Here is a 25827-nt window from a genome sequence, read left to right as displayed (position 1 = left end):
CTCAAATTCACAACTCTGAATACAGAAGTCACATGCTTTACTGACTGAACCAGCCAGGCACCCCTATTCTTTAGTTTCTTAATATCATCTAATACCCAGTTCATAGTCACATTCTCCCAAATTACTCAAACACATTTTTAAATTGTTTTTGTTTGTTTGTTTTGAACCAGGATCTAAATAAAGTTCCTACATTACTAATACTTATTATCTGGTACATTCTGTCTGAAAATATAATTTAAGGCCAGGTACAAAATGGAAGTGCATACTTGCAATTCCCATCACTTTGAGAGAAATATATCCAGAATATATACAAAGTAATGTCTACCCATTGAAAGGAAAGAAAAACAATCCACAGTGAATTGAATAAGAAATTCAAAAGGACATTTCGTGTGTTAGTAAGACTGTGATGAATATGATGTTATGTACAGCATTGCTTACAATAGAACAAATGGAAATAAACAAACAACATCACCAATTCACATGCATATCATTAGTAAAAATTCAGACATTACCCTGTGTACCAAGGATGTGGGGAATTGAAGACTCTCCTCCAGGGTTAGTGTGGGTTGTGATTGGTTTAACCCCTTCAGGGGACAATATGGGGACTAAATATAAAGATGCCTGAAAACCATGATCCGGAAATTTGGTTCCTCACTTTCTGTTTATAGCAACAGGGAATTCATAGCAAACAAGAACATGGGCCAAGTATGTTCGTGGCAGCATTGCCAGTGGAAGGAAAATATTAGGAACAACATAAATCCCCTTGAATAGGATCAGAGATTAAAACCAAAGGTCCAGTCCAAGTAAATGGCAAATAGTGCTGAAACGGGATGAACTACAGGTATATGTGTGAAAGGGAGACTCTTCAGAAGCAATTGAGAGAAAAGTCATGATACAGAATTGAACAGTATATGGATGTTATACATATCTTGCACTTGCAGAAAGCAATATATAATTTAAAAAATAGGTACATATGTGTTAAAATATCTTAAATGCTTGGAAATGACACTCATCAAATTATAGTTGATGATATCAGATGTGTGGCAAAATAAAAAACAAATAAAAATGAAATAAAAATGCAGAGGAAAATAAACAGGAAATAATCCCTTTATATCTTCAGAGTGATTAATCAAAGTGGATTGTCTCCAGCTGGTGCGGTGAGCTCCAAAGCTTGAGCAGGGCCTCCTCAGGCAGTAAAAAGGCCAGCTGGAGGGGGAGGCTTCTGGTCCGCCTCATCCTTTCTCAATTATCCTGGACATATTCAATATGTCCCATGGAGTTTGCTCGGGATCCAAAATTTGAGCTGCAAGGACAGCTGAGCCATTATCATCCTCCTCAGACCTTTTGATCTTTTGTCCTTGGTTCCCGATTTAAAATGGGTTGTGAATTGGAATTTCAATAAAAACTTAAATAAAAAAATTTTTTTAAATAAAATAAAATGAGTTGCGGATATGACTATTGATTGCATCATGAAGTTCCAGACACTTAACAGGTTACATGTCTGTGTCCCCTCCAGAAAAAACAATTCCCAAATCAAAACACTTGTCCTGATAGGAACCTTTGAAAACTGCCTGTGATTGATGCTGTCTCACTGACCACTGTCCTCTTCGACCCACAGATAATGTGCAAGAACTGTTATCAGGCCTGTGGACACATGGCGAGGACCAGGAGATGTCCCCTGAAGGGCTGGGCTGGGGCCCTTGTCTCCCAGCCCTCGGCCTCCAGGGAGGAGAAGAACCTGGAACCAAGGAAGCCTCAGCAATTCCAGACCCCGGGCTTTTTGGCAAGACTGACAGAAGCAAAAAAGGCAAAGGTGAGGAATCTGGGTGGTTGAAGCCATTCTTAGAACTGGAATCCGAGGACGCTGGAATCCGATGTCTTTTTCTTTGTTCTGCATGCACAGCCATCTCCAAGCTCAGACAGAGATTCAATAGAAATATACAAAGAGCTCAATAGTTTTCAGGGTTCCTCACTCAGGAATGCAAAATGATAAATAATAATAATATATGTATAGAATATAATAATACATAAAAATTTACCCATTGTATACGTAAATATATATTTTATGTTATATAAATATATGAAATATATATATATATATAACATATTTTTAAGGATTTTACTTTCACGTAATCTCTGCACACAATGTGGGGCTCAAACTCATAACCCTGAGATCAAGAGTTTTATGCTCCACTGACTAAGGCAGCCAGGTCCCCCTATAACACATATATTTTAAATTGTATAATATATGTAAATATATATGATATATATAACTTGTATGTTATATATAACAGATACATATTTAATATATAATGTTTAAATTTCTATATATTATTATATTACATATATTTTAAATTTTGTATTGCATATAAAATATATAAAAATATAAAATAAAATTATAAATTTAAGGAATATGTATGCTGAAATTTCTAGTTTTGTAGTTTATTTTTATTTATTTTGAGAGAGAGAGAGAGACTAAGTGGGGGAGGGGCAGAGAGAGAGGGAGACAGAATCCCAAGCAGGACCTGTGCTGCCAGCGCAGAGCCTGATTTGGGGCTGGAACTCACCAACTGTGAGATCACGACCTGAGTCTAAATCAAGAGTCGGATGCTCAACCAAGTGAGCGACCCAGGCGCCCCTTGAGGTTGGATACCTCTGTATATGTGAAATGACCATTTGCATTTCTTTTACTGTGAAATGTTTCCATAGGTCCTAGGTCTCTTTTTCCTTTTTTGAGATGTCTTTTTACTCTTCATTGAGGGTAAAACGTATTTTATTTGACTGGTGTTTTTCTACAACATCCTACCAGGCTGACGCCTACGCACATATCCAGGAATAGATCTGACCTGTCAGGAAACCTTAGATGACATCCGCCCATGTGGATCCATCCAGCCTTCCATCTAAAGACTTGATTTGAAGGGGCACCTGGGTGGCTCAGTCGGTTGAGCATCTGACTCTTGATTTCAGCTCCGGTCATGATCTCGTCATTTTGTGAGTTCAAGCCCCATGTTGGGCTCTGTGCTGACAGTACAGAGCCTGCTTGGGATTCTCCCTCTCTTTCTCCCCTCCCCCACTTGCATTCTCTCTGTCTCTCTCAAACTTAAAAAAATAAAAAAAGACTTGAACTGAATTTTCTCTTAGCTCATGAACCAGCCTTAGGATGGGAGGTGGACTTATTGATGCACCCCATGCTGCACCCAAGCACTTTGGCCAGGACCCCAATTTCACTGCCATGCTCCAGTCACAGTGTGCACAAGGTTTGCAGTACCCAGCAGGAATGGTCCAAGTAAGAAAAATACAAGGGCTCCTGGGTGGCTCAATCAGCTAAGCATTGGACTCTTGATTTCAGCTCAGGTCATTATCCCAGTGTGATGAGATCAAGTCCCACACTGAGCTCCATGCTGAGCATGAAGCCTGTTTAAGATCCTCTTCTCCCTATCTCTCCTTCTGCCCCTACCCCATTTGCATGTTCTCTCTCTCTCAAAAAAAAAAATGAAAAAGAAAAGAAAAATAGAAGCAAAACTATTGGCATCCTCCCACAATATGGAAGGGATTCTAATATGTTAAGCAAGCACCATGAAGACAATGAGTGTTTTTCCTTCCCAGTTTTATTGAGATACAGTTGACATGTACCATTGTGCAAGTTTAAGATATACAACGTGACAATTTGATACACATATATATTGCAAAATGAATACCACAACAGGCGTAGTTAAGACCTTTATCTCATTATGTAATTCTTTTTTTGGTGTATTGGGAATGTTTAAAATCTATTCTCTTAGCAACTTCCAAGTATATAACACAGTATTGTTAGCTATAGTCACCATGCTGTACATTAGAACCCCAGAAACTTATCATCTTATAACTGGAAGCTTGTACCCTTTGACTACCATCTCCCCATCTCCCCTGGCGCCCATCCCTGTCAATGACCATTCTAGTGTCTAGGAGTTTGGTTTTATTTCTATTCCACATACAAACAATATCATATATGCCATATATGCATCTTTGTCTATCTGACTTATCTTGCTTAGCAGAATGCCCTCGAGAGCCATCTGTGTTGTTGCGAATGGTAGGATTTCCTTCTTTTGTGTTGCTGGATAATGTTCCATTGTATATGGATACACCACATTTTCTTTATCCATTGAAGTGAATTTCAGTAAAGTGGAAGCCTCCCCCTTACTTCCTCACCTTAGACATTTGAGGGTGCTCCTCCCAAATCTCCCTCATTCCAACATGGCCAACTGGCATCCTCACACTTTAAAGAAAAACCTACCTTCTACAAATTCATGCCAGGTTATCCCAGATGGCATGTATTTGGGTTTTTTTCCTTTTTTAAAAATTTTAATTGAAGTAGAGTTGACACATAATATCATATTAGTTTCAGGTGTACAACGTAGTGACTTGACAACTATGTACATTCTGATATGCTCACCATGATAAGTATGGTCACCGTCTGTCACCTCACACAGTTGTTACTGTATTATTGACTATATTCCCTATGCTGTAACTCTCCATCCTCATGGATTATTTATTTTATCACTGAAAGTGTGTGCCTCTTAGTCCCCTTCATTTCTTTCATCTATCCCTCTACACCCTCCCCACTGGCAACCACCAGTTCATTCTCTGTGTTTGTGAGTATGTGTCTCTTTTGTTGTTGTTGTTCATTCATTCATTTCTTTTGATTTTTAGATTCCACAAATAAGTGAAATCATATGGTATTTGTCCTTCTCTGTCTGACTTATTTCATGGAACATAATAAACTCTAGGTCTATTCATGTTGTCACAAATGACATGATTTCATTCTTGTTCATGGTTGAGTAATATTCCATCATGTATATATATCCCATTTTTATCTATTGATGGACACCCAGAATGCTTCCATACCTTAGCTATTGTAAATAATGCTGTAAACAGCGGCATTGTGTGTATCTTTTCAAATTAGTGTTTTAATTTTCCTCGGGCATATACTCAAAAGTAGAATTACTGGGTTGTATTATATTTCTGATTTTAATACTTTGTGGAAATCTCCATACTGTTTACTAGTGGCCACTAAAGTGGCTGCACTAACTGACATTTCTACCAATAATGCACAAGGGCTCCCTTTTCTCTATATCCTTGCCAACACTTGTTATTTCTTATATCTTTGATACTAGCCACTCTAACTGGTGTGAGATGATATCTCATTGTGGTTTTGATTTGCATTTCCCTGACGATTAGTGATATGAAACATCTTTTCATGTGTCTGTTGGCCATGTGAGTGTCTTTTGTGGAAACGTCGATTCAGGTCCTATGTCCATTTTTTTTTTTTAATTTTTTTTTCAACGTTTATTTATTTTGGGGACAGAGAGAGACAGAGCATGAACAGGCAAGGGGCAGAGAGAGAGGGAGACACAGACTCGGAAACAGGCTCCAGGCTCTGAGCCATCAGCCCAGAGCCCGACGCGGGGCTCGAACTCACGGACCGCGAGATCGTGACCTGGCTGAAGTCGGACGCTTAACCGACTGCGCCACCCAGGCGCCCCTCCATTTTTTTTTAACCTTTATTTTTTTGAGATAGAGAGAGACAGAGCATGAACAGGTGAGGGAGACACAGAATCTGAAACAGGCTCCAGGCTCTGAGCTGTCGGCACAGAGCCCGACGCGGGGCTCGAACTCACAGTCTGTGAGTTTGCTGACCTGAGCCGAAGTCGGACACTCAACCTACTGAGCCACACAGGCGCCCCCCATGTCCATTTTTAAAAAAAGTTTTCTTATGTTTATTTATTTTTGAGAGAGAGAGAGACAGAGTGAGAGTAGGGGAGGGGGAGAGAGAGGGAGACACAGAATCTGAAGCAGGCTTCAGGCTCTGAGCTGTCAGCACAGAGCCTGATGCGGGGCTTGAATTCACACACTCTGAGATCATGACCTGAGCTAAAGTCAAACACTTAACCAACTGAGCCACCCAGATGCCACTCCTCTGTTCATTTTAAAATCAGATTATTATTATTTTTTGGTTGAGCTGTGTGAGCTCCTTATATATTTTGAACATTAACCCCTTACCCCTTATTAGATATATCATTTGCAAATATCTTCTCCCATTCAGTAGGTTGCCTGATGTGTTTTTTAAAATTGCCACCCACTCACTTTTTTCATCAGTGACAACAGGTTTTTGTGCTCTCCTTTGTCCCAACCCAGGTCCCTTTGTCCATTTCTGTGTTAAATGCCTTAAATGTGCTAATATCCCTCCATGTCATCATATTTTAAAGATTACTGTTTCCCTAAGGTTTAAACTACAAATTTTATAACTTAGTCCCAAATGTTCCTAACTGAACCTGAATTTGCACTCCACCATCACCCCATCCTACTTCATTATTACTTGAGAACATTCTTTTCTTCACTTTCTTGAATGGCCGTCTCACATGTTAACTTCTCTTGCAACTTTTCCAACAATTCCAAGCGTAGTTAATTTCTGGATATATTTAGTATGTCAAATTAAAAATTACAACACTCAAATACTCCCTCACAATCTCTAGATTGTTTCAGGAACATTTTTTAATTGCACAGATTCCAAACTATTTCACTGGAAGTGTGAACAAAATTTCAGTTACATAAGTATTTTCATAATTGCATTAATATTTCATTTACATTTACTATTACCACTGATTGGTTTTTTTTGGGACAGATGCTCATTCTGGCTTGCTGACCACTCTCCTGGGGTGTGATTGTTGCGTCATTATGCTGGCAGCTCGGGGAATGAATGAAGTAACAACTGTACACTGTACAATTTACGCGTTTGTTATCACTTTCGTGGATGTTGTGTTCCTCAGCCAGGGAAGGTAGAACCTGGACACACAGGAGTTACAGTTCATGAGAACAAAGGGGCAGGCAGTTGGGAAACATCCACTGATCAAGGCAGAGACGTTCACCAGCAACCAGCTGGGATTATCAAAAACAGCAATAAAGACTTGGCAGATGGTGGAGAGGGAGTAGAAACACACAAAGGTGCTCACCAGGACGAGGATGCTCTGAGTGGCTCTGGACTCAGGAGAGGATCCGGGGGAGACATTAGTGCTGTGAATGTGCTGGACCCTCTGCCTGTGCCTGTGCAGGATGAAGACCATGTGGCCACTGGCCCAGACCATGATCCCCAAACATAACACATCAGGGAATGATAACAACGCTGCATGTAGCAATTGTGTGATTTTGTTATTAGTTGTCCCCGAACAGTATTGCAAATCCTTTCTCATTGAGATGCTCATGTTGTTCCGTTTGCCAGTCACATGGATAGGGCAAATGATATTTACCAGCATGTAGACGGTCCAGCACAGGAATATAGAGAAGTCAATGTACTTGAGAGCTTTCCTTTTAAGTTTTGTCCCCCTGGCGTTCTGGGGGCTGATTGTGATGGCCTGGAAGGCACTCAAGAGGCAGGTGCTGCCTATGGACACACCCCTGCCTATTCTGTGAAGATAGAAAAGAAGTTTGCATCCAAAATCACCTGGAAAATTGTTCCACCCGAAAGCTGCCATCATCTGGGGGACTCCTTTACAGAGGAGGGATAAGGAGTTGGCTGCAACCAGGTGTTTGACAATCAAATCTGTGGGCCTCAACCTGCACCCAGTGAAAGAGAGGAAGATATAATAGTAAAGAAGAGAGAAATTCCCCAAGATTCCGACCACAGTTTGGGTTAGGAAGATCACTCCTATGACCAAATCCCTGGAGGCCATTCTGCTGGTTTCCAGTCACTGAGATTTATCTTCAGAACCAGAGGATCCTGCATGGGAATATGAGGTGTGGGCATCATGTGTCTTGTCAACTAAAATCCAATATTCTCCACTTATCACTAGTTTCTCCTTCGAAATGGTGTTGAGAAAACCAGATATCCATATGTAAAAGGGTGAAATTGGACCCCTATCTTTGACCATACACAACAAATCAACTCAAACTGGATGAAAGACTTAAACATAAGATGTGAAACTGTAAAACCCCTTCAGGAAAACATAGGGGAAAATCTTCTTGGCATTGGTCTTGGCAATGATTTCCTGGATCTGATAGCAACAGCAGAGGCAGCAAAACCAAAAAACACAAGTGGGATTATATAAACCTAAAAAGCTTCTGCAGAGCAAAGGAAATAATCACTAAAGTGAAAAGGCAGTCTATGGAATGGGACAAAATACTTGCAAAGCATTCATCTGACAAGGGTTTAATATACAAATCGTAAGAATCTCCAACAACTCAATAGAAGAAACCACCAAATAACCCAATTAAGAAATGGGCAACTTTAGGAATAGACATTTCTCCAAAGAACATATGAATGATCAAGTATATGAAAAGGTGGTCGACTCTACTAATCATCAGGGAAATGCAGATCAAATCCACAATGAGATGTTATCTCACATCTGTTAGAATGACTAGTATCTTCCAAGCCCCAAAGATAACAAGTGTTGGTAAGGATGTGGAAAAATTGGAGTCCTTATACACTACTGGTAGAAATGTAGAATATTGCAGCCACCATGGAAAAGTATAGAAGTTCCTCAAAAAAAATGTGATAGAACTATCTCATCATCCAGAAATCCCGCTTCTTGGTATATATCCAAAAGAATTGAAACCAAGGTCTCAAAGAGGTACCTGCATGCCCACATTCATTACAGCATCATTCACAATAGCCAAGTTATGGAAGCAATTGAAATGCCCATTAGCTATGAATGGATGAGGAAAGTGGAGTATATACATACAATGAGATATTATCTAAGCTTCAAAAAGAAGGAACTCCTACTTGGATGAACATAGAAGAACGTTATGCTACGTGAAATAAGCGAATCACAGAAGGAAAAATACGGTATGGTTTCACCTACATGCGGAATCTAAAATAGTCAAACCCATAGAAGCAGAGCATAGAACGGTGGTTGCCAGGGGCTGGAGGGAGGGGGAATGGGGAATTGTTGTTCAATGTGTGTAAAGTTTCAGTTATACAAGATGAGTGAGTTGTAGAGATCTGTTGTACAGTATGGTGACTATAGTTAGTAGTACAGTATTGTGCACTTGCAATTATGAAAAGAGCCTATACTTTAAGTGAAGTGCTCTGACCAAACACACACACACACACACACACAGGAACACAAGGAATGTTTTGGAAGTGATGGATATTTTAGTACCTTGATTGCGGTGATGGCATCAAAGAGGTAAGCAGATTTCCAAACTCATCAAAATATACACATTAAATATGTGCGATTTTTGGCATGTCAATTGTATATCAATAAAGGTTAACAAGAGAAATATTAATTTTTAAAGAGATTTTTCAAGAGTTGAGTATATAACCTTTTTTTAAAAATTGTTTAATCAGTTTTGAGAGAGAGTGAGCATTGGGATATCCAAAGCAGGCTCCGTGCTGACAGCAGCAAACCCACTGTAGGGCTTACATTCAAGAACCATGAGATCGCAACCTGAGCTGAAGTCAGATGTGCAACTGACTCAGCCACCCAGGCGCCCCAAGAGTATAAAGCAAATGAAAATGTACGAGCCATTGCTATGAGGTTCATACATGCTGTAACTTACTTTTTAAACAAAAATCTGAGTCATCACTACTATCCCTTTCATTTTAAAGACAAGGAGAATACAGACAGGATAGGTGATTTGTCTAAATTCATACCGTACTTGGGGCAAAGTTTGGACTTGAATCTGGCTGAGTTGTTTGCAGAGACAGTGCATCTAACGGCTATGCTATGCTAAGTAAGCTAGACAGCTGTGTTCTTTGAAAAATCTATATATAGAGTTTTGGTTTTAGCTTTGCCTTTTTATTTTAGCTTGATAGTATGTTACTTTATAATTTTTGTTATAATTTTCACGATGTGTAAAGATTTGTTCTGTAGACCAATATCAAAATGAATAAAGCTTTAGAGATTTAATAAAATGTAGATGCACTGATTGCAGATTCATGTTATAGGAACCTGTCCCATGACAAATTGAATTGAATGAATGCAAGCAAGAATGACTCAAGAGTAGGATGGAAACAGAAAGAAAAAATCCTTTGGGGCATTTGCCTTTATGTCAAGAACAAAAATAAGGAAACCTATCATAATCTCATGTCTTGCCCTGAAGTATGGGATGTTGAAATCTAATATGGGATAAAACAGAGTAAGGTAAAAACTGAAGTATTAGTAATTTTAGATCATATGCTTATTTATTAATACCAGGTTAGGAACTATTAACCATGTGGTAAGTTCTCTGAAATATATTAAACTATGACATATGCAAATTGTAAACTCTAATACAGGACCGTTGTGTGCTTTACAAATTGATGTTATAGAATTTACAACTGATACCAGAGAAAACACCATAGGATACACGTGAGCCTAACAGCCTCTCTTTGAAACACATTATTACAGAACTGTCTTTTCCTTAAATGCTATTTTCAATAGCTTCCAGAAGAAAACAGTCTCACCGTAATCCACAGACCATGATATTTTCAGCAGAGATACTACTGTCTCCATTAAGCACATCATACTCAGATAAAACATTTCTATTCTGGCAGTTGTCATTGGGATATCCTGTTTGTTCATAAGATTGCATGATTCGTACAGATTTATTTATCCTAGTCCTTATTATAAACATGGAGGGATTACAGGCACACCTCTAGTAATGCTACAAAGTTGGTGTTTGATTCCTGTAAGGTAGGCTGAAAGCAATTGCTTTCAGAACTACAGGCCAGGGAAAAAAATGGGGCGCCTGGGTGGCTCAGTTGGTTAAGCGTCCAACTTCTGCTCAGGTCATGATCTCACAGTTTGTGGGTTCGAGCCCCACGTCGAGCTCTGTGCTGACAGCTCAGGGTCTGGAGCCTGTTTCCGATTCTGTTTCTGCCCCTCCCGTGCTCACCCTCTGTCTCTCTCTGTCTCTCAAAAATAAATAAACGTTAAAAAAAAAAAGAACTCTGGCCCAAATTACCTGAAAAATCAGGATTCCTTTTCACTGGATTAAATACCCACAATCATTGTCATTGTGGATTACACTAAATCACACCAGGAGCCAGCAGGCATTAGGTAAAGTCTAGGACCCCATCTCTCTTTACTAACCCAGCTCATGTTTCTGTGGCTATGACACTGGATCCATCTCAAACCCAGAATAATCCCCGTTTCATATACAATCACTTACCCACATTTACTCCCCATAGACGTCTATACCTTATAGACTTGCTTCTCAAACTGAAATGGAAAATATTTTCCCAGAAACATCCCTCTGTGTGGATGGTGAGCTCAGTGCAAGGTCATGAGGGCTCGTGCATGTGGGAGGGAGGCAGCCACGAGACCCTGTGATATGGGGCAGTGATCGTGACCTCCCCTCCCTTCAGAATTGCAATTATCATTTCACCTTTAGTGGCCATGACAGCGCCGGCTGGGGATCTGAGAGCATTTATAAAGAACTTGTTTTCTGAAGTTGGTAATTACCGCAACCAATTACCAATTTCCAGTTAATAACTACAAAGGGACCATTGAAATGACTGGTACAGGCTGTTTTCCATTCCTGAAGGCAGACAGGTCTCACGTGGAGGGGAGCAAAAGGCAGAGGTCTGACAGGTGAGGGACTGGGAACGAGTAGGTGTCTCTCCCTAGATCTGCTTTGCTGACAAGTTCTTCCACCCAAGAGTGATTTCTTCCTAATCTTCAGACCACAGAGGTGAACTACCATTAAATTAGAAGCAAAAAGTTGGTACCAGAAAAAATACCTGAGGGTTTTCAAAAGTTGAAACTCAAAGACAGGCACTCAATGCCAATTAATTTGGGAGTCTAAGTTAAGCCTCAGATGGTTCCTTTCCTATGAAATAAATGCTACATATGCAACTCAAGAGCACTGGATGGTTACCACAGTTTTCCATACTTGTTTTTTGATGTATTTTCAGTAATGAGAACTGTTGCTTTTGTAACACATGAAGAAATATAAAATAGGAGTTCAGATTACCCCTTAGTTGTCTCCTACAAAGAAATCTACATCTTATCCAGGCCCACTATCCAATGCCTCTCAATTTCCAAGCCTGGGATGAGAGCCATAAGGTGGGCAGCCTCTACTGCACATGCACGTGAGCACACGCACACATGCACACACATACAAACACATGCACACACCTCCATATAAATCACATACACAGTCACGTATACTCACATACTTATAGACACACATATTCTCTCACCAACTCATGCCCACCCCATGTACAAACTCTCAGCCAGAGTCATACACGCCTACTACGACTCACACTCACACGGACTCCCACAGTCCCACCATATCTCAAAAATTACACTCACACGCATGTATGTGTATCTAGCCGTCATATCCATGTATGCAAGAAGAGAGCAGTACATGCCCCTGTATGAATCCATCATTTATACTTCCCACTTTGCAACCACCCACAAGGATATCATGATGTGCAATGTATAAAAAATGATGTGAGTATTGCTACTCTAGGTTAAGGCACAAAGTGGAAAAGTTGGAGTGTTGGGGGTCTGATATTGCACGTGTCCTGGATGCCCTCCTTTCTGGCACAGGCAGAGTCTATATGGTAAATAATATATCATCCTGTGGAATTATTTTCTTGGGTCAAGTGGAAATGTGCTGTGCGGATTTGCACTCATTACACTGCTGGGTGTGCCAGGGCTCCTCGCCCACCATCACGCTTTCAGAGTCTTTAATAAAGACCACATGGAGAACTAGCCCATTTTGTCTCCACATGGATTCTTTCAGGTTGGCGATGTTGGGGGCTGAGTTCTAGGTCTGTGTGGATATGAGGCAAAGATGGGTTTTATGGGGGAAGGTTAAGGGGAGAACAGAGAAAATCATGAGAGTATTGATCCCTGAGAATTGGCAACAACTCTTGGTGAAGCTTCTGACCTTTAAATTTGTGGAAAGGATGGTATCATAACCAAGATCTCCACAGAGTGAAGGTGGACCCCTGTGATGTAGGGGTTGCATGAGGAATAAACAGAGTCAACAAAAATATATGCACGATATGACAAGAGGGGAGGTGGAGGGTCTGCAGGACTGGAGAAGGATGGGCGAGGGAGGGTCCACTTCCTTCTTTTGGCTCCAGCTTCCATACTTGGGTCTCCTTCATGACTGCTCCATTCCTCTGTGATGCAGACCTGGGACTTCTGTCTCCACCCACAGGTCCACCTGAAGGTATGTCTTCTGATGACAGAAGACTGCTAAGTGTTGCCTGAGGAGACTTGTGCCTGTGGTGATGTGAAGCTGGACTCGGTGCCTCACGGATCCCGTGTGGGGTGTAGCGCCTCTTTCTTTTTCCCAGCTGCCTACAGAAGAATTGTTTTTTGAAAAAATCAGAATTTGCGTAAAACAGAATAATCGAGTAAGACAGTTCTCCTCTCAGCGGGCAGCATTTTCCTTTTCCCACTTAGCATCAATTATACTGCAGTGAGGAGACAATGGAAGAGAGGGAATCTCAGGAAAGATTAGAACATCGTCCTTCTAAGAAGCAGTGTGAGCGGGGCTGAAGTTTCCATGAGAACGGGGATACATAGGGCTTCTGTCCCAAACTCCCGATCTATCTCTGCATAGCCCAGCGCTCAAGGACAAAATCCAAGCAGTGTTTCCACTTCAGTTCAAGGTTAAAGAGAGTCCAGGCATTCCCACTGTCAATTTTATATGGACATAAAATTCTGAAGGGAAACATTTTCTGAAATGAAAACACATTTGGCAAGACTCAAGAGAAGGCTTCTTAATTTACCCCAAGACAAAAGGAAAGGGTTGTAAGAACCATTTCAGTTGATATGAGCGATCTGATGGATTCAATAAGTAACTTTTTGGGAAAATAATACTTATTTTAATTAAAAAATTTTAAATTCTTTTTGAGAAAGAGAGAGAGAACGTCGGTGCTCTCACATAAGTGGGGGAGGGGCACTGAGGGAAGGAGAGAGAGAACCCCACGGAGCCCATCATGGGGCTCAGTCTCACCAACCATGAGATCATGATCTGAACTGAAATCAAGAGTCAGATGCTTAACTGACTGAGCCACTCACGCTCCCTGGGAGAATAATATTCTTTAATTTAGTCTTAGATACTGATGGAAAGAAAGAGGGTAACGTGAGAGTTGTTAAACTATCATCAGTACAATATTTTTGAAGAACAAAAAAACATACAGGCATGGAAGCAACACAGATTGTCTGTCTGTCTATCCAGCACCTGTCCACCTATCTTAAATTTTTTTTAACGTTTATTTATTTTTGAGACAGAGAGAGACAGAGCATGAACAGGGGAGGAGCAGAGAGAGAGGGAGACACAGAATCTGAAACAGGCTCCAGGCTCTGAGCTGTCAGCACAGAGCCCGACGCGGGGCTCGAACTCACGGACCGTGAGATCATGACCTGAGCCGAAGTCGGACGCTTAACCGACCAAGCCACACAGGTGCCCCCCCGTCCAACTATCTAATATGCACCTATATGCATATCTAAGAGCTCTTTTTAAAAATTTTTTTAATGTTTTTATTTATTTTTGAGAGAGAGACAGAGCAAGTGAGAGAGGGGCAGATAGAGAGAGGGAGACACAGAATCCAAACCAGGCTCCAGGCTCTGAGCTGTCAGCACAGAGCCCGACATGGGGCTCACAGTTTGTGAGATCATGACCTGAGCCGAAGTCGGACAATCAACTGACTGAGCCACCCAGGCGCCCCTAAGAGCTCTTTTATAAATCATACATAGTAAGTGTTGTGTATTTTTCAGGAGGTGCAGGGTGACTTAGAAATGCACTTTACTCCTTATAAACATAAACACTTTTGTATGCAGATAGATTTTGAGATAAACTTACTGGGGCACCTGGGTGGCTCCGTCGGTTGGGTGTCCGACTTGAGCTCAGGTCATGATCTCACAGTCCGTGAGTTCAAGCCCCATGTCAGGCTCTGTGCTGACAGCTCAGAGCCTGGAGCCTGTTTCAGATTCTGTGTCTCCCTCTCTCTCTGACCCTCCCCCCGTTCATTTTCTGTCTCTCTCTGTCTCAAAAATAAATAAACGTTAAAAAAAATTTTTTTTTAATTTGAAATAAACTTACTGGTATATTTCTTACAAAAAAAAGTAATGCACTTTTCAAATTTTCATGTACTCAATGATTACTTGGAGACCATGTTAAATAGCAGAACTTTATAGAAAAATGCTGGGTGGGACCAAAGCTTCTCCATTTGTGGAAGATCTCTGATGCGAATACTGCCAATCTGTGGTTCACACTCTGAGCGACAGGGAATGAAGATACTGAGGAAAGGTTTAATGAAGCACTTTGTAATCAAGAAATTTTATAGAAATAACAGGGTGTAAAGTAGTTTTGAGAAGAGCAAAAACAAAGAATTTTACCATTTTCCATTTACTGGAAACCGTTCTAAATGCTTTTCACATTAGAATACATAAAACCACAAAAATAATCTGTTTTTATTTTTTGAGTGAGCCAACCTTGACTTGAATGAGAATCGAGGGAACGAAGTGGTTTTAAAAACTCACTAGGGGGGCTCCTGGGTGGCTCAGTCGGTTAACCGTCCGACTTCGGCTCAGGTCACGATCTCGCGGTCCTTGAGTTCGAGCCCCGCATTGGGCTCTGGGCTGATGGCTCAGAGACTGGAGCCTGCTTCCGATTCTGTGTCTCCCTCTCTCTCTGCCCCTCCCCCGTTCATGCTGTGTCTCTCTCTCTCTGTCTCAAAAATAAATAAAGGTTAAAAAAAATAAAAATAAATAAAAACTCACTAGGCTGGAACATCAGAGGTAGAGAAATCAATGTTTCCAAGGTCTAAGAATATGGTGTTTGTAGAGGCAGGGAGAACACATTAATCCATCTAGGATGGGACATTTACCTGAAACCAGTCATTCCCTCCACCTCCCCCTTCTCTTTCTCCTCCTAATTCTCTGAGCTTCGCCTACAGATGGGATTATCTTGGACATCACCCCTGCGTTTTGAGAAATGGGTCATCAGTATACCCACCCCCACATCGCCCCCGCATCCCCTGGCAGAAGGACTCTGAAATGCAGAAGAGCCTTCCCTTTCCCCAGTCCTAGGAGAGAGTCAGGAAGCATGTGGGTGGAGAAACCCACCTGAATGCCGACCCCACCCCGCGAAATGCCTCCCTGTGAATTCTGCTGAGTTCTGCCCATCTCCTTCTGCACCCCTCCGTCCTCATAAACAAATCCTCCCGAGATCCCTTTCCATGGCAGAGCATCTCCGTCCCAGCCCAGCCAGGCCTGCTGGTTTGCAGGTCCCCTGGGGACCGGAGAGCCGCATCCTGCCTGCGCTATCCTGGAACCTGGCCCTGGCCGTGGAGTCTGGGAAAGCTGGCATTCTCTGCATCTGAGCGGGCCTCTGATTCCATGCATAAAGAAAGCCATTCTTCCCCCTTGGTTTTTGAAGCCCTGGATGCCAATGAGCTCCTTGCCTTGGGAAGACTAACCTTATCCCATCTGCAGCAAGATGCAGAAGGAATCAGCCAGTGCGTTGGCATATGTGTAACTATTTTTTAAAAATGAGATTTTATTCTTTGGGGGAATTTGTGGCTCAAACGATACTGAGCAGAGGTTCAGAGATCTCCGATAGAGCCCCGCCCCCATGCAGGCACAACCCCTCCCACTGGCAACATGTGTGTAAACATTTTCAGCATTGTGTATAGTGTTAAAATTGCCTAGTTATAGGTTTATCTTTTAAAAATCCCTGGGAATGGCAAAGACCAAATTATAGTGTATTGTATCAGACACAGACATATGAGATACAATGAAAGTGCTGAGGGTGTAAACACTCAATAACTCAATAAACATTTCTTTCAATAAAACGTCCTTTCCCATCCTGGGTGAGCCGGCTAAAACCAGCTCACACACAAAGATAAGCTCACACTCAATTAGGTTAAGCTGATTATTGGTGGGAGGGGATTTCCTGGGATTCCTGAGCTGTATAAAAGTCCGGCAGAAGACCTGACCTTCTCAGTCATCCCGGAAACCCTTCTGGGTCCAGTAGTATTGGACCAGCATCTACGTTATCTGAGTGGCCACTGACAGACACAAAATCACAGGTTCGTTTCCATGACTATTTGGGGCCTCCCTTTAACCCTCACAGAAATAGGAGGAAATAAGGGGAGAGGGCCATTTTAGGTGTTGAAGTAAGGATTCCTTAACTAATTGAATTTTGTTATTTTTTAAAAACTTTTTGTAATGTTTATTTTTGAGACAGAGACAGAGCATGAGTGGGGGAGGGGCAGAAAGAGAGGGAGACACACAATCTGAAGCAGGCTCCAGGCTCTGAGCTGTCAGCACAGAGCCAGACACAGGGCTTGAACTCATGAGCTGTGAGATCATGACCTGAACCACAGTCGGACGCTCAACCGACTGGGCCACCCAGGCGCCCCTTAACTAATGGAATTTTTAGCACAGAGCTTGATTAAAAAACTATTTCAAAAATGTTAATTTTTAGGCAAATGTTAACTTTTATTATTTTATTTTATTTTATTTAAGAGAGAGAAAAAGAGAGAGTGATTGGGGGGAGGGGCAGAGAGAGAGAGAGAGAGAGAGAGAGAGAATCTTAAGCAGGTTTCATGTTCAGCAAGGAGCCAGACATGGGGCTTTATCCCAGAACCCTGAGATCATGACCTGAGCGCATAGTCGGTTGTTCAACTAACTGAGCCTCCCAGATGGCCCTTTTTTATTTTTAAAGTTTATTTAAAGTTTTGAGAGAGAGAGAGAGGGAGGGAGCAAGAGGGAGAGAGAGCATGAGCAGGGGAGGGTCAGAGAGAGAAGGAGAAAGATAATCCCAAGCAGGATTCGTGCTGCCAGTGAGAAGCCTGACTCGGGGCTTCATCTGAAGAATCGTGAGATCATGACTTGAGCAGAAATCTAGAGTCAGACCCTTAACCAGGAGCCCCAAGGAAATGTTAACTTCTAGATCATTGCAGAGAATGATCACTCAGACCCAGGGTTTTTAAAACTGTGAGTGATTTAGTAATTTATCTTTTATGCCATTGTATTCATGAGAACTTGTTTGAAAGCTGGTTGAAATTCGGAACCCTGATCCTGAACCTGTAAATAAAACAGCAGTACCTGAGCTATGAAGCTCCCAGTCGAATGGAGAGGCAAGAATTACTCTACCTTCATTTGTACTTGGGAAAGGCTTCCTCCTTACTCAGTTTTGGCCATTTGAAATGTGAAAAGGATAGGGGTGGCTCAGTCGGCTGAGCATCTGACTTCGGCTGAGGTCACGATCTCAGGGATCTCAGAGTTCATGAGTTTGTGCCCCGCATCGGGGTTGCTGCTGTCAACACAGAGTCTGCTTCAGATCCTCTGTCCCCCTCTCTCTGCCCCTCCCTCGCTGGTACTCTTTCTCTCAAAAATAAATAAACGTTTTTTAAAAATGTGAAAAGGGGGTCAGGTGTTCCAGCCTCATGTTGGACACAGAGTTTACTTAAATAAAATAAAAATTGAAAAGGAAGAGATACTTTATTCTAGGTTTTCAAATACGTTTCCCTGAGATTAGATACAGATTCCCTGACCCCTTTCCTTCCTGTTTCTATGGGAAAATGGTCTTTTTTTTTTTTAAGTTTATGTATTTATTTTGAGAGAGAGAGAAAGAGAATCTCAACAGGCTCCACAGTCTCAGTGCAGAGCCCATTTCGGGGCTCAAACTCATCAACCGTGAGATCATGACCTTAGTCAAAATCAAGAGTCGGAAGTTTAATCGATTGAGCCACCCACATGCCCCTGGTCTTTTTTTTCCCCCCTGATATAATCTATTATGATAAATTTTATTGTCTTTTTATTATGACAGTCAGTGATAATGTATTCTATTGCTGTTTTTGAAGATATAATATATTTTCCGATTACGCTCCATTTTCTCATTAGATTTTATTCACTTGTTTATTTATTTATGGGAAACTCTATACCCAATGTGGGGCTTAAATTCACCACCTGAATTTCAAGAATTGCATGCTCCACCATCTGAGCCAGCCAAGCACTCCCAATCCCATTTAGGTTTTGATTCATCAATTTCATTTTTTTCTTCCTTTTGTAATCTTTTGTTTTCCTTGCTCCAATTTCTTTTTTTTTTCCTGCTCCAATTTCTTAAGATGAAAACTCCCTATAAATTTTATGTTTGTATATAATATGCGTGTTTAGAGTAAGGAATTTACCCCTAAACCACGTTTTGCCCTGCTCCTAAGTTTTGGCATAAACTGTTTTATCTTTTTTCTCTTTTTTATAATTTCCATTTGAATTTCATTTTTTATTTTAAGGAATCTGATTTCAGAAATTGCTGGAAATATATTGCATAGTTTGAAAATAGTTCATCTGATAAAGAAGTTAAATAATGTAGTTATATTTAATTTTGTTCAGTTATGCCAGAGGGGAACTAGAGAATGTAAAATATCCGGTTTTCTTACATTTTGAATTTTCTCTTTGAAACCAATTATGTGATCACTTTTTTCCAAGCGTTTTATGGTGTATTACATAAGGTCTCTAAATATGGAGTCTGCGTTTCATGTATATATGAAACATGTTAAGTCTAGTGGAGAAGTTTAGAAAAAATGTATCGTCTTATCTCTCGTTCATTGGTACTATGTTACTAGTAGAAGGATATGCACGTGTAGTTGGAACAAAAGGTGAAAGGGGAGATGGTGGGCAGAGAGGTAGGAGCTGGCTGCATCGCGCATGGGGGGGTCCAGGGGTGTGCGGCGTTCAGCGGTTTCATTTTCTATCCCGCACAGGGCAACAGAGTCCCTGGGACTGACCAACCCCGATGGACCCCAACAGGCTTTCCATGGAACAGGGGAAAGAGTTCTTAAAGCAGCTTGGAATTCCGCAGAGAGATGTAAGTGTGGGAGAGGTTGGGCAGGTGACATGTGGAGGAAGGAGGTGGCCTCCCAGTCTAGCGCTGAGGCAGCTTCCCCTCCCATGACCGTGACCCCAGTCTAGCGCTGAGGCAGCTTCCCCTCCCATGACCGTGACCATGGGTGAAAGCCCGTGATTAGCGATGTGGATATTTGCCGGCTGGCCAATGACAGGGATGTGCAGTGATCAGAAGGCAGGGTACAGGCATCTCAGTTCCCGCCTGGGACCGCCAGCATTCCCTGAGCACAGGGCTCCCCCGCGTGGAGGTCGTGGGCAAACTCACTGTTGAACCAGAGGAAAGAGCCTTTACTCTCTGATTAACACTGAGTTGAAGAACTCACAGAATTGGGAGCTGGTTTATTATCTTCTCATATCTCAAGGCTTCCTCCTCCGTGCAGAACTCTGATTGTATCTTGGTTCTCTTTTCTCTCTGTCAGATTGACTCGATGACAGAGAAATGGGTCGTTGATGCCGCCGTGGAGGTTCTGTTACGGTTCCCACTGATGCCGGGAGAGGATCCAGGTGCCCGCTGTGTCTCCAGTAAGAAATGTCAGCCTTCAGTGGACCGGCTCACGGCTTCACAAAGACGCAAAGACCGAGAGGAGAGGTGGGACAAATGTCAGGAGTGACGTGGGTAGAGCCTGGGGGAAAAATCCCCTCCGGGCGCAGGTGTGGGCTGTAGGCTTCTGCGCAGACCAAGGGGGGGTGAGGAAGGGGCTTCTGACTTGTGTGTCCCTCACCGTCGCACAGGCTTTTCTCTGTGAGCTTGCACGTGGATGTGAGCTGGCACGGGCGTCCACAGGTTGCGTGTCCCCGTGTGACTTTGTGCATGCCTCTGTTGAGAACTGGCATGTGGTTACGGGGGTCACGTATGACATTTCACAGGTGTTCATTAGCGTCACATCAAATCTCTGCAAACCTTTGTCAGAGGAAATGGCAGGTTTTCTCAGGAAGATGTTGTTCTATGAAAATTGTGAGTTTTCTGGAAATGTGTAGGGGGAAAAACTCAACAGTGTTGGCCTGCTTATTGGTTTTGATAAATATGGGTGAACACTTTAAGCTTGGAGGAAGCAGTTGGACAAACACCCAGCACACAGGCCTGAGCGACACTGAGGTTTTCGGGGAGGACCTGTACAGACATTCATGGCTGCCAATCTCATTTCACCATGTTTATTCCAAGTGGCCTTTTCTCAGGCAGTGTCCTATTCTGGGAGTACGTAATGAGGAAAACAGGTCACAAAATGGCACACAATGGGACCTCAGTTCATGAGAAGACCCCATCACTGGGGGGTCACTCAGTGATCAGCGAGTCCCCCACCCATTCCATGCAGAGAGGTAAAAGGCTATGAGGGACTTCTGTCTCCGTGTCTACATCATTTTTTTTTTTTTTTTGTCCTTTGCTTGTGAATAGGAAATCCAACAATGAGGTCCTGAAGGAGAATGACCAGAGGCCCAAGGACATGAGGCAGATGGCACGTCATTACATACACCAGCGGCCCATAAGACTCCCCATGACTCAGAACCTGAAGAAGCTCCAGAAGGGACCGGTGGGGCAGAGGAATCCCCCACCAGAAGAGGAGAATACCAGGGTAAGCGGAGGCGTGGCTGTTTCAAGAACCAGAGGAGCGGCATGGACCCCAAAGAGTGGGTTTCAACAGAAACCTGTGTGTCTCTGTCCTCCGGGATTCTTGCTTATCCAAGGCTGGCCGGGTTTGTGAGGGCCTCACCTGGCAGATGGGCCCATTCGGATCCTCTGAAGAGCAAACTGACTCCCTATTTAGCGTCACGTTCAGCTTGGTGGCTGTGCCACACTCAAATCCAGTTCATAGTCATCACCTTTAGCCACGAAATTCCTTCCTCTCAGGTCACTTTCTGTGAAATGGGCCCTGATCAGGACCATAGCTTCTCGGATTTCCTGGCCAGGGGCCCCGGGCCTATGTCCTCCCCCCACTCGACTGATCTCCAAATACCTGTCCTTTTGTTAACCTTTCATTTCTGCCCTGATTTCCGCGGGCTCACGGAGGTCCCTCTCCCTGCATCCACAGGTGAAGTGCAAGAACTGCGGAGCCTTTGGGCACCTGGCCAGCAGCAGAAGGTGCCCCATGAAGTGCTGGGGTGGGGCCCTTGCCCCCCAGCCCTTGGGCTCCAGTAAGAATGAAAACCTGGAACCCAGGAGGCCTCAGGACTGCCACACCCCAGGGTCCTTCCACACGACTGGCAGCGGGAAGGAACCAGGACAGAGGTGAGGACTCGCGCGGTCAGAATGATTGGGGCAACGGAGCCCCGAGGACGGGGAGCCCCGCCCCCTGCTGTCCCCGTGCAGCTGTGTCAGGCACGGACCGCAGAGAAGTAGGCAAGCGGTGCCCGGGGTTGACCTCAGAGCTCCCTCGAGTCCTCGGGATTTCCAAGGAGTCGGGCCGGGAATATCTATCTTGGGGTGTTGCACGCGGCAGAGGCGCAGGGAGTCTAAGTGAGAGTATTTCATGCCGAAGCCACGGCGGGGAAGGGGATGCTTCCTGGAAGCGGGGGCTGCGCTGAGGTCCCGGAAGGAGCTGCCTTGGCAAAGTCCACAGGGGCTTCGGGGCCTCCGTCGCCCCTAAACCAGGCCGACGACTGGGCTCCGGGGTCTTCTTGGTTGCCAGTCAGTGGTGGCGACCGGGGTCGGGGGCATCCGACAGTTCCCGTGATTTGTTCCGCAGGCAAGAAGAGCGGAAAGAGAAAGACCTGCCCCGGAAATTACCCGGGAGACCCCAGCGGAAGCCGCAGAGCGCCTGCAGGGAACCCGCGGACTCGGGCGCCCACCTGCGGGTGAGTCTTGCTCGCTCCTGCTTCTGATCTCTGTCTCCATCTGTGACTTGCTGGGGGGTGCAGGGCCACGTTCACTTCCGGGCTGGACTGTAGGAGCCGCACAGGCGTCCTAGGAGTTTTCAAATCCCAGCTCCTTTATTTTCAAAACGTATTTTTTCCCGATTTTGTGCAAGTCAGCCGGCAGACGCTGGTGGGGGCATTTCTGTGCACAGGTGAAGGGTTCGGTCGGATGCCTTCTGTGATCCAATGTCAAGACCAGACCTCTTTTATTTATTTTTATCTTTTTCATAATTCAGACTTTTAAAAAAGTTATTTATTTATTTCCTTATTTATTTATTTTGAGACAAAGAGAGAGAGCAAACATGAGTGGGGAAGGGGCAGAGAGAGAGAGCGAGCGAGAGACAGAGAATCCCAAGCAGGTTCTGCACCACAAGTGCAGAGCCGAAGGCGGGGCTTGAACCCATGAACCGGGAGATCGTGACCTGAGCTGAAGTTGGCCGCTTGACGGACTGAGCCACCCAGGCGCCCAAGATGAGGCTTCTTTTAAACTTTTGTAAATACCCAAATTACCCTTGAAAAGGATGGCTGCCATTTACACTCTGCACATTGTGTGTTCCCTGGATCTTAACAACAAAGACAAGGGAAGTTTCGATTGTCATATCTGATAAGCAGCAAAACCCAGATGGGCCTCGTAATTGTTTCCCCCGCCACCTCTGAGGAGCGGATCTCTGCAAATGTGCAGTGACTACGAGCACGTGGGTTTCGGTGACACTCAGTGTTGCGTGAGTTGTGTGTTTAAATTGGGTTGCTCCTTTTTTTCTCCCTGACGTGGAGAGAATCCCAACTTGTCCTGACTCCTGAGGTGTCTAATATGAGGTTCCTTCTCCCACAGCGCCCCACCAGGCCGTTGCCCGTCCAAACCAATACGAAGCCATCTGTCCTGAGCCCTGTCCCCACGTGTCAGCCACCTGCTAGGACAGCTGACATGCGGTCGTCCTGCCCTACACGGCCCCTCTATAAAGCCCCTGAAGTGCGTGCTGGTGAACCAGCCCGAAGATGCGGGGCGGACTTGCCCTGCGAAGATCCAAAGAGCTCCTGCCGGGACCGGGCTCTCATTTCCAAGTCGACAGCCGGCTGGCCTGAGGTTTCCTCCCGTGATGTTCCCCCGTCGGCCAGGAAGACACTGGCCCTGGGTCCTGTGTGTCACCGCCAGGCACAAGCCAAGCATCCTCCTGTGGACTCAAAGCCCCGCCCACAGCCTGCCACGGGAACACATGGCCAGAGCTCCAAAGTCAGCATCCAGGCACAGGGGAAGAGGCCTCCCCAGGTCCCCATGCAGCCTTCCCAGAACCCGCCAAAGAAAGCAAGATTCAACTTCTTCTAACCCCCTCCCAGATGGGTCTCAGTGACCTGGTCTGGGGGTTGTCCTGGTCTCAGCTTCCCCCCAGTATCCAAACAGATACTTCAAGTGACCGGGAAGATACCAGTCTTGAACGCCAGGCTCCACCTGACTCACCTGGTCTGAGCCCCGTTCAGACCTGTGCTGTCCCCTAACCCTGATCACCCAGGCATGTTCCAGGCCAGCAGGGGCGAGGATGGGACATGAGATGGGACAGGGCGTGGCAGAGCTCCAGGTTTTCCACTGTTCTGTCTCCCTCTGGAGAAGTCTCCACCCGCTGGTCAGAGCCCTCCCATCTCAGAGGCCTCCGAGAGAAAGGTTCCCGGTGTTCCACTGAGAGGACCTCCTGGTCTCTTCCCCTGCTGAGAATGACTGAGTGTGGCCAATGTCCCACCCTGGAAGTGGCTGAAAGGTGGGAAAAGAGGCAGGAACAGCTGTGTCCCGTGAGTCGGCATTTCTGCCGGTGGTGCCTGTGCACCTGCTGGGGCTCCAGGCGACACTGTGGGTCACCGGACAGACATCACCTTTACATTTTGTACATTTAGGTCATGGTAGGAATGGAGCGTATGAAATTGTCATGGGTAGGCCTTTGTAAATCAGATGTTATTTAAGAAACTAAGTCAACAAGGGGAAGCTATGTTGTACCCTAACATGAATAGAAAGCTATTAATTCATCTGTGTGGGTGGATAAATGACTAGTATTTGGGTAACTGGGGAAAAGGCCTCTCTGTGATGGTGGAGAAGGCCTGAACCCTCCGGAAGAGTGCCCTCCCCTGGTTATCGAGATTTTGACTTTGAAGGAATTTCAGTGGAAATTCTCGTTGCCTTGGGGAAATGGGAATATTCTTTTCACCTTGCACATTTTGTTATTAAAAATGGTTGCAATGTTATGTTTGACTACTTTCTTTCAATATGAATAAAATTGTCTGAAATGGAACGTGTATTACAACTTTTGTCATTTTTCCTTACACCTCAGGTCAGTTTTTTTTCTTCATCCAATTTCACCTGAGTAATGAGGACCTTGGTGTGAACCCCATAGTGTCTCACAAGGGAGAAGTCAGGGACTTTTAAAGACAAAAGGGAATGCACAGTCTAATCCAAGGACCTGTAACTTGTAGGAAATACAAACTCTCAGGCACAAGCTAGCCCTACTGAACCAGGATCTGGGGTTTCTCAGTAACAATCCCAGGCGTTCCAAATGCAGGTTGAAGAGTGAAAATGGAATGGTTCTGAATTGACACATCAGAATCACCTGGTAAGTTTTAACTACCATAATGACTGGTTCACTCCTGGGGATATTCATTTGCTGGGTCGGATTTGAAATGTGGCATGAGATAATAGAAAAATATGTCTAGATGGCTCAGTGGTTAAGTGGCTGATTCTTGATTTCAGCTCAGGTCATGATCCCACGGTTGTGGGTTTGAGCCCCGCATTGGCCTGTGCAATGAGCCTAGAGCCTGTTTGGGATTCTCTCTCTCTCTCTCTCTCTCTCTCTCTCTCTCTTTCTGCCCCTTCCCCACTTGTGTGAGCATGATCTTTCAAGTAAATTAATAAACTTGAAAAATATGTGTATATATATAGACTATATACATACACACACACACACACACATATATATATATATGGATATGGAACCTGCCCCAGGTTCCTGACACAGGGCTCCTAAAGTCCCTGTAATATCCTTGTGAGTGATAAGAGCATTATCACTAATAGGCGCTAATAGGTGACTCTGGGTGGGCTCCTGGATGGGGCTGGTCTGCAGAAAGAGCAAGCCACCACCTTCCTTCAGCCCCACCCCCACCT

At 44.0% G+C, this 25827-nt stretch overlaps 3 protein-coding genes across 4 annotated transcripts in view; 2 read left to right on the top strand and 1 right to left on the bottom strand.

The window, feature by feature from the left end:
• The window catches only part of LOC125153772 (zinc finger protein 677-like), a 160664-nt gene extending 157662 nt beyond the window's left edge, over window positions 1–3002 (top strand). For both annotated transcript variants that reach the window (XM_047837287.1, XM_047837286.1), the window contains 2 exons: window positions 1619–1813; window positions 2810–3002. In XM_047837287.1, coding sequence (XP_047693243.1) covers window positions 1619–1813; window positions 2810–2839 — 225 coding nt within the window. In that variant the 3' untranslated portion in view covers window positions 2840–3002. The remainder of the gene's footprint in view (window positions 1–1618; window positions 1814–2809) is intronic.
• Window positions 3003–6764: 3762 nt separating this feature from the next.
• Window positions 6765–7706, bottom strand: LOC125153788 (vomeronasal type-1 receptor 4-like). The gene has a single exon (XM_047837308.1). The coding sequence runs from the start codon at window positions 7704–7706 to the stop codon at window positions 6765–6767; it is 942 nt and encodes a 313-aa protein (XP_047693264.1).
• A 9233-nt stretch (window positions 7707–16939) lies between these two features.
• Window positions 16940–24909, top strand: LOC125153777 (protein FAM90A27P-like). The gene is made up of 7 exons (XM_047837297.1): window positions 16940–17014; window positions 19694–19797; window positions 20255–20424; window positions 21229–21406; window positions 21863–22059; window positions 22517–22625; window positions 23518–24909. The coding sequence occupies exons 2-7, from the start codon at window positions 19726–19728 to the stop codon at window positions 24007–24009; spliced, it is 1218 nt and encodes a 405-aa protein (XP_047693253.1). The 5' UTR covers window positions 16940–17014; window positions 19694–19725; the 3' UTR covers window positions 24010–24909.
• Window positions 24910–25827: the final 918 nt, after the last annotated feature.

The sequence above is a fragment of the Prionailurus viverrinus genome, chromosome E2 (assembly GCF_022837055.1).
Source record: "Prionailurus viverrinus isolate Anna chromosome E2, UM_Priviv_1.0, whole genome shotgun sequence".
NCBI classification, from domain to species: domain Eukaryota; kingdom Metazoa; phylum Chordata; class Mammalia; order Carnivora; family Felidae; genus Prionailurus; species Prionailurus viverrinus.
The sequence above is the reverse complement of the archived record's forward strand: the minus strand, read 5'-3'. Positions and strand labels throughout refer to the sequence as shown.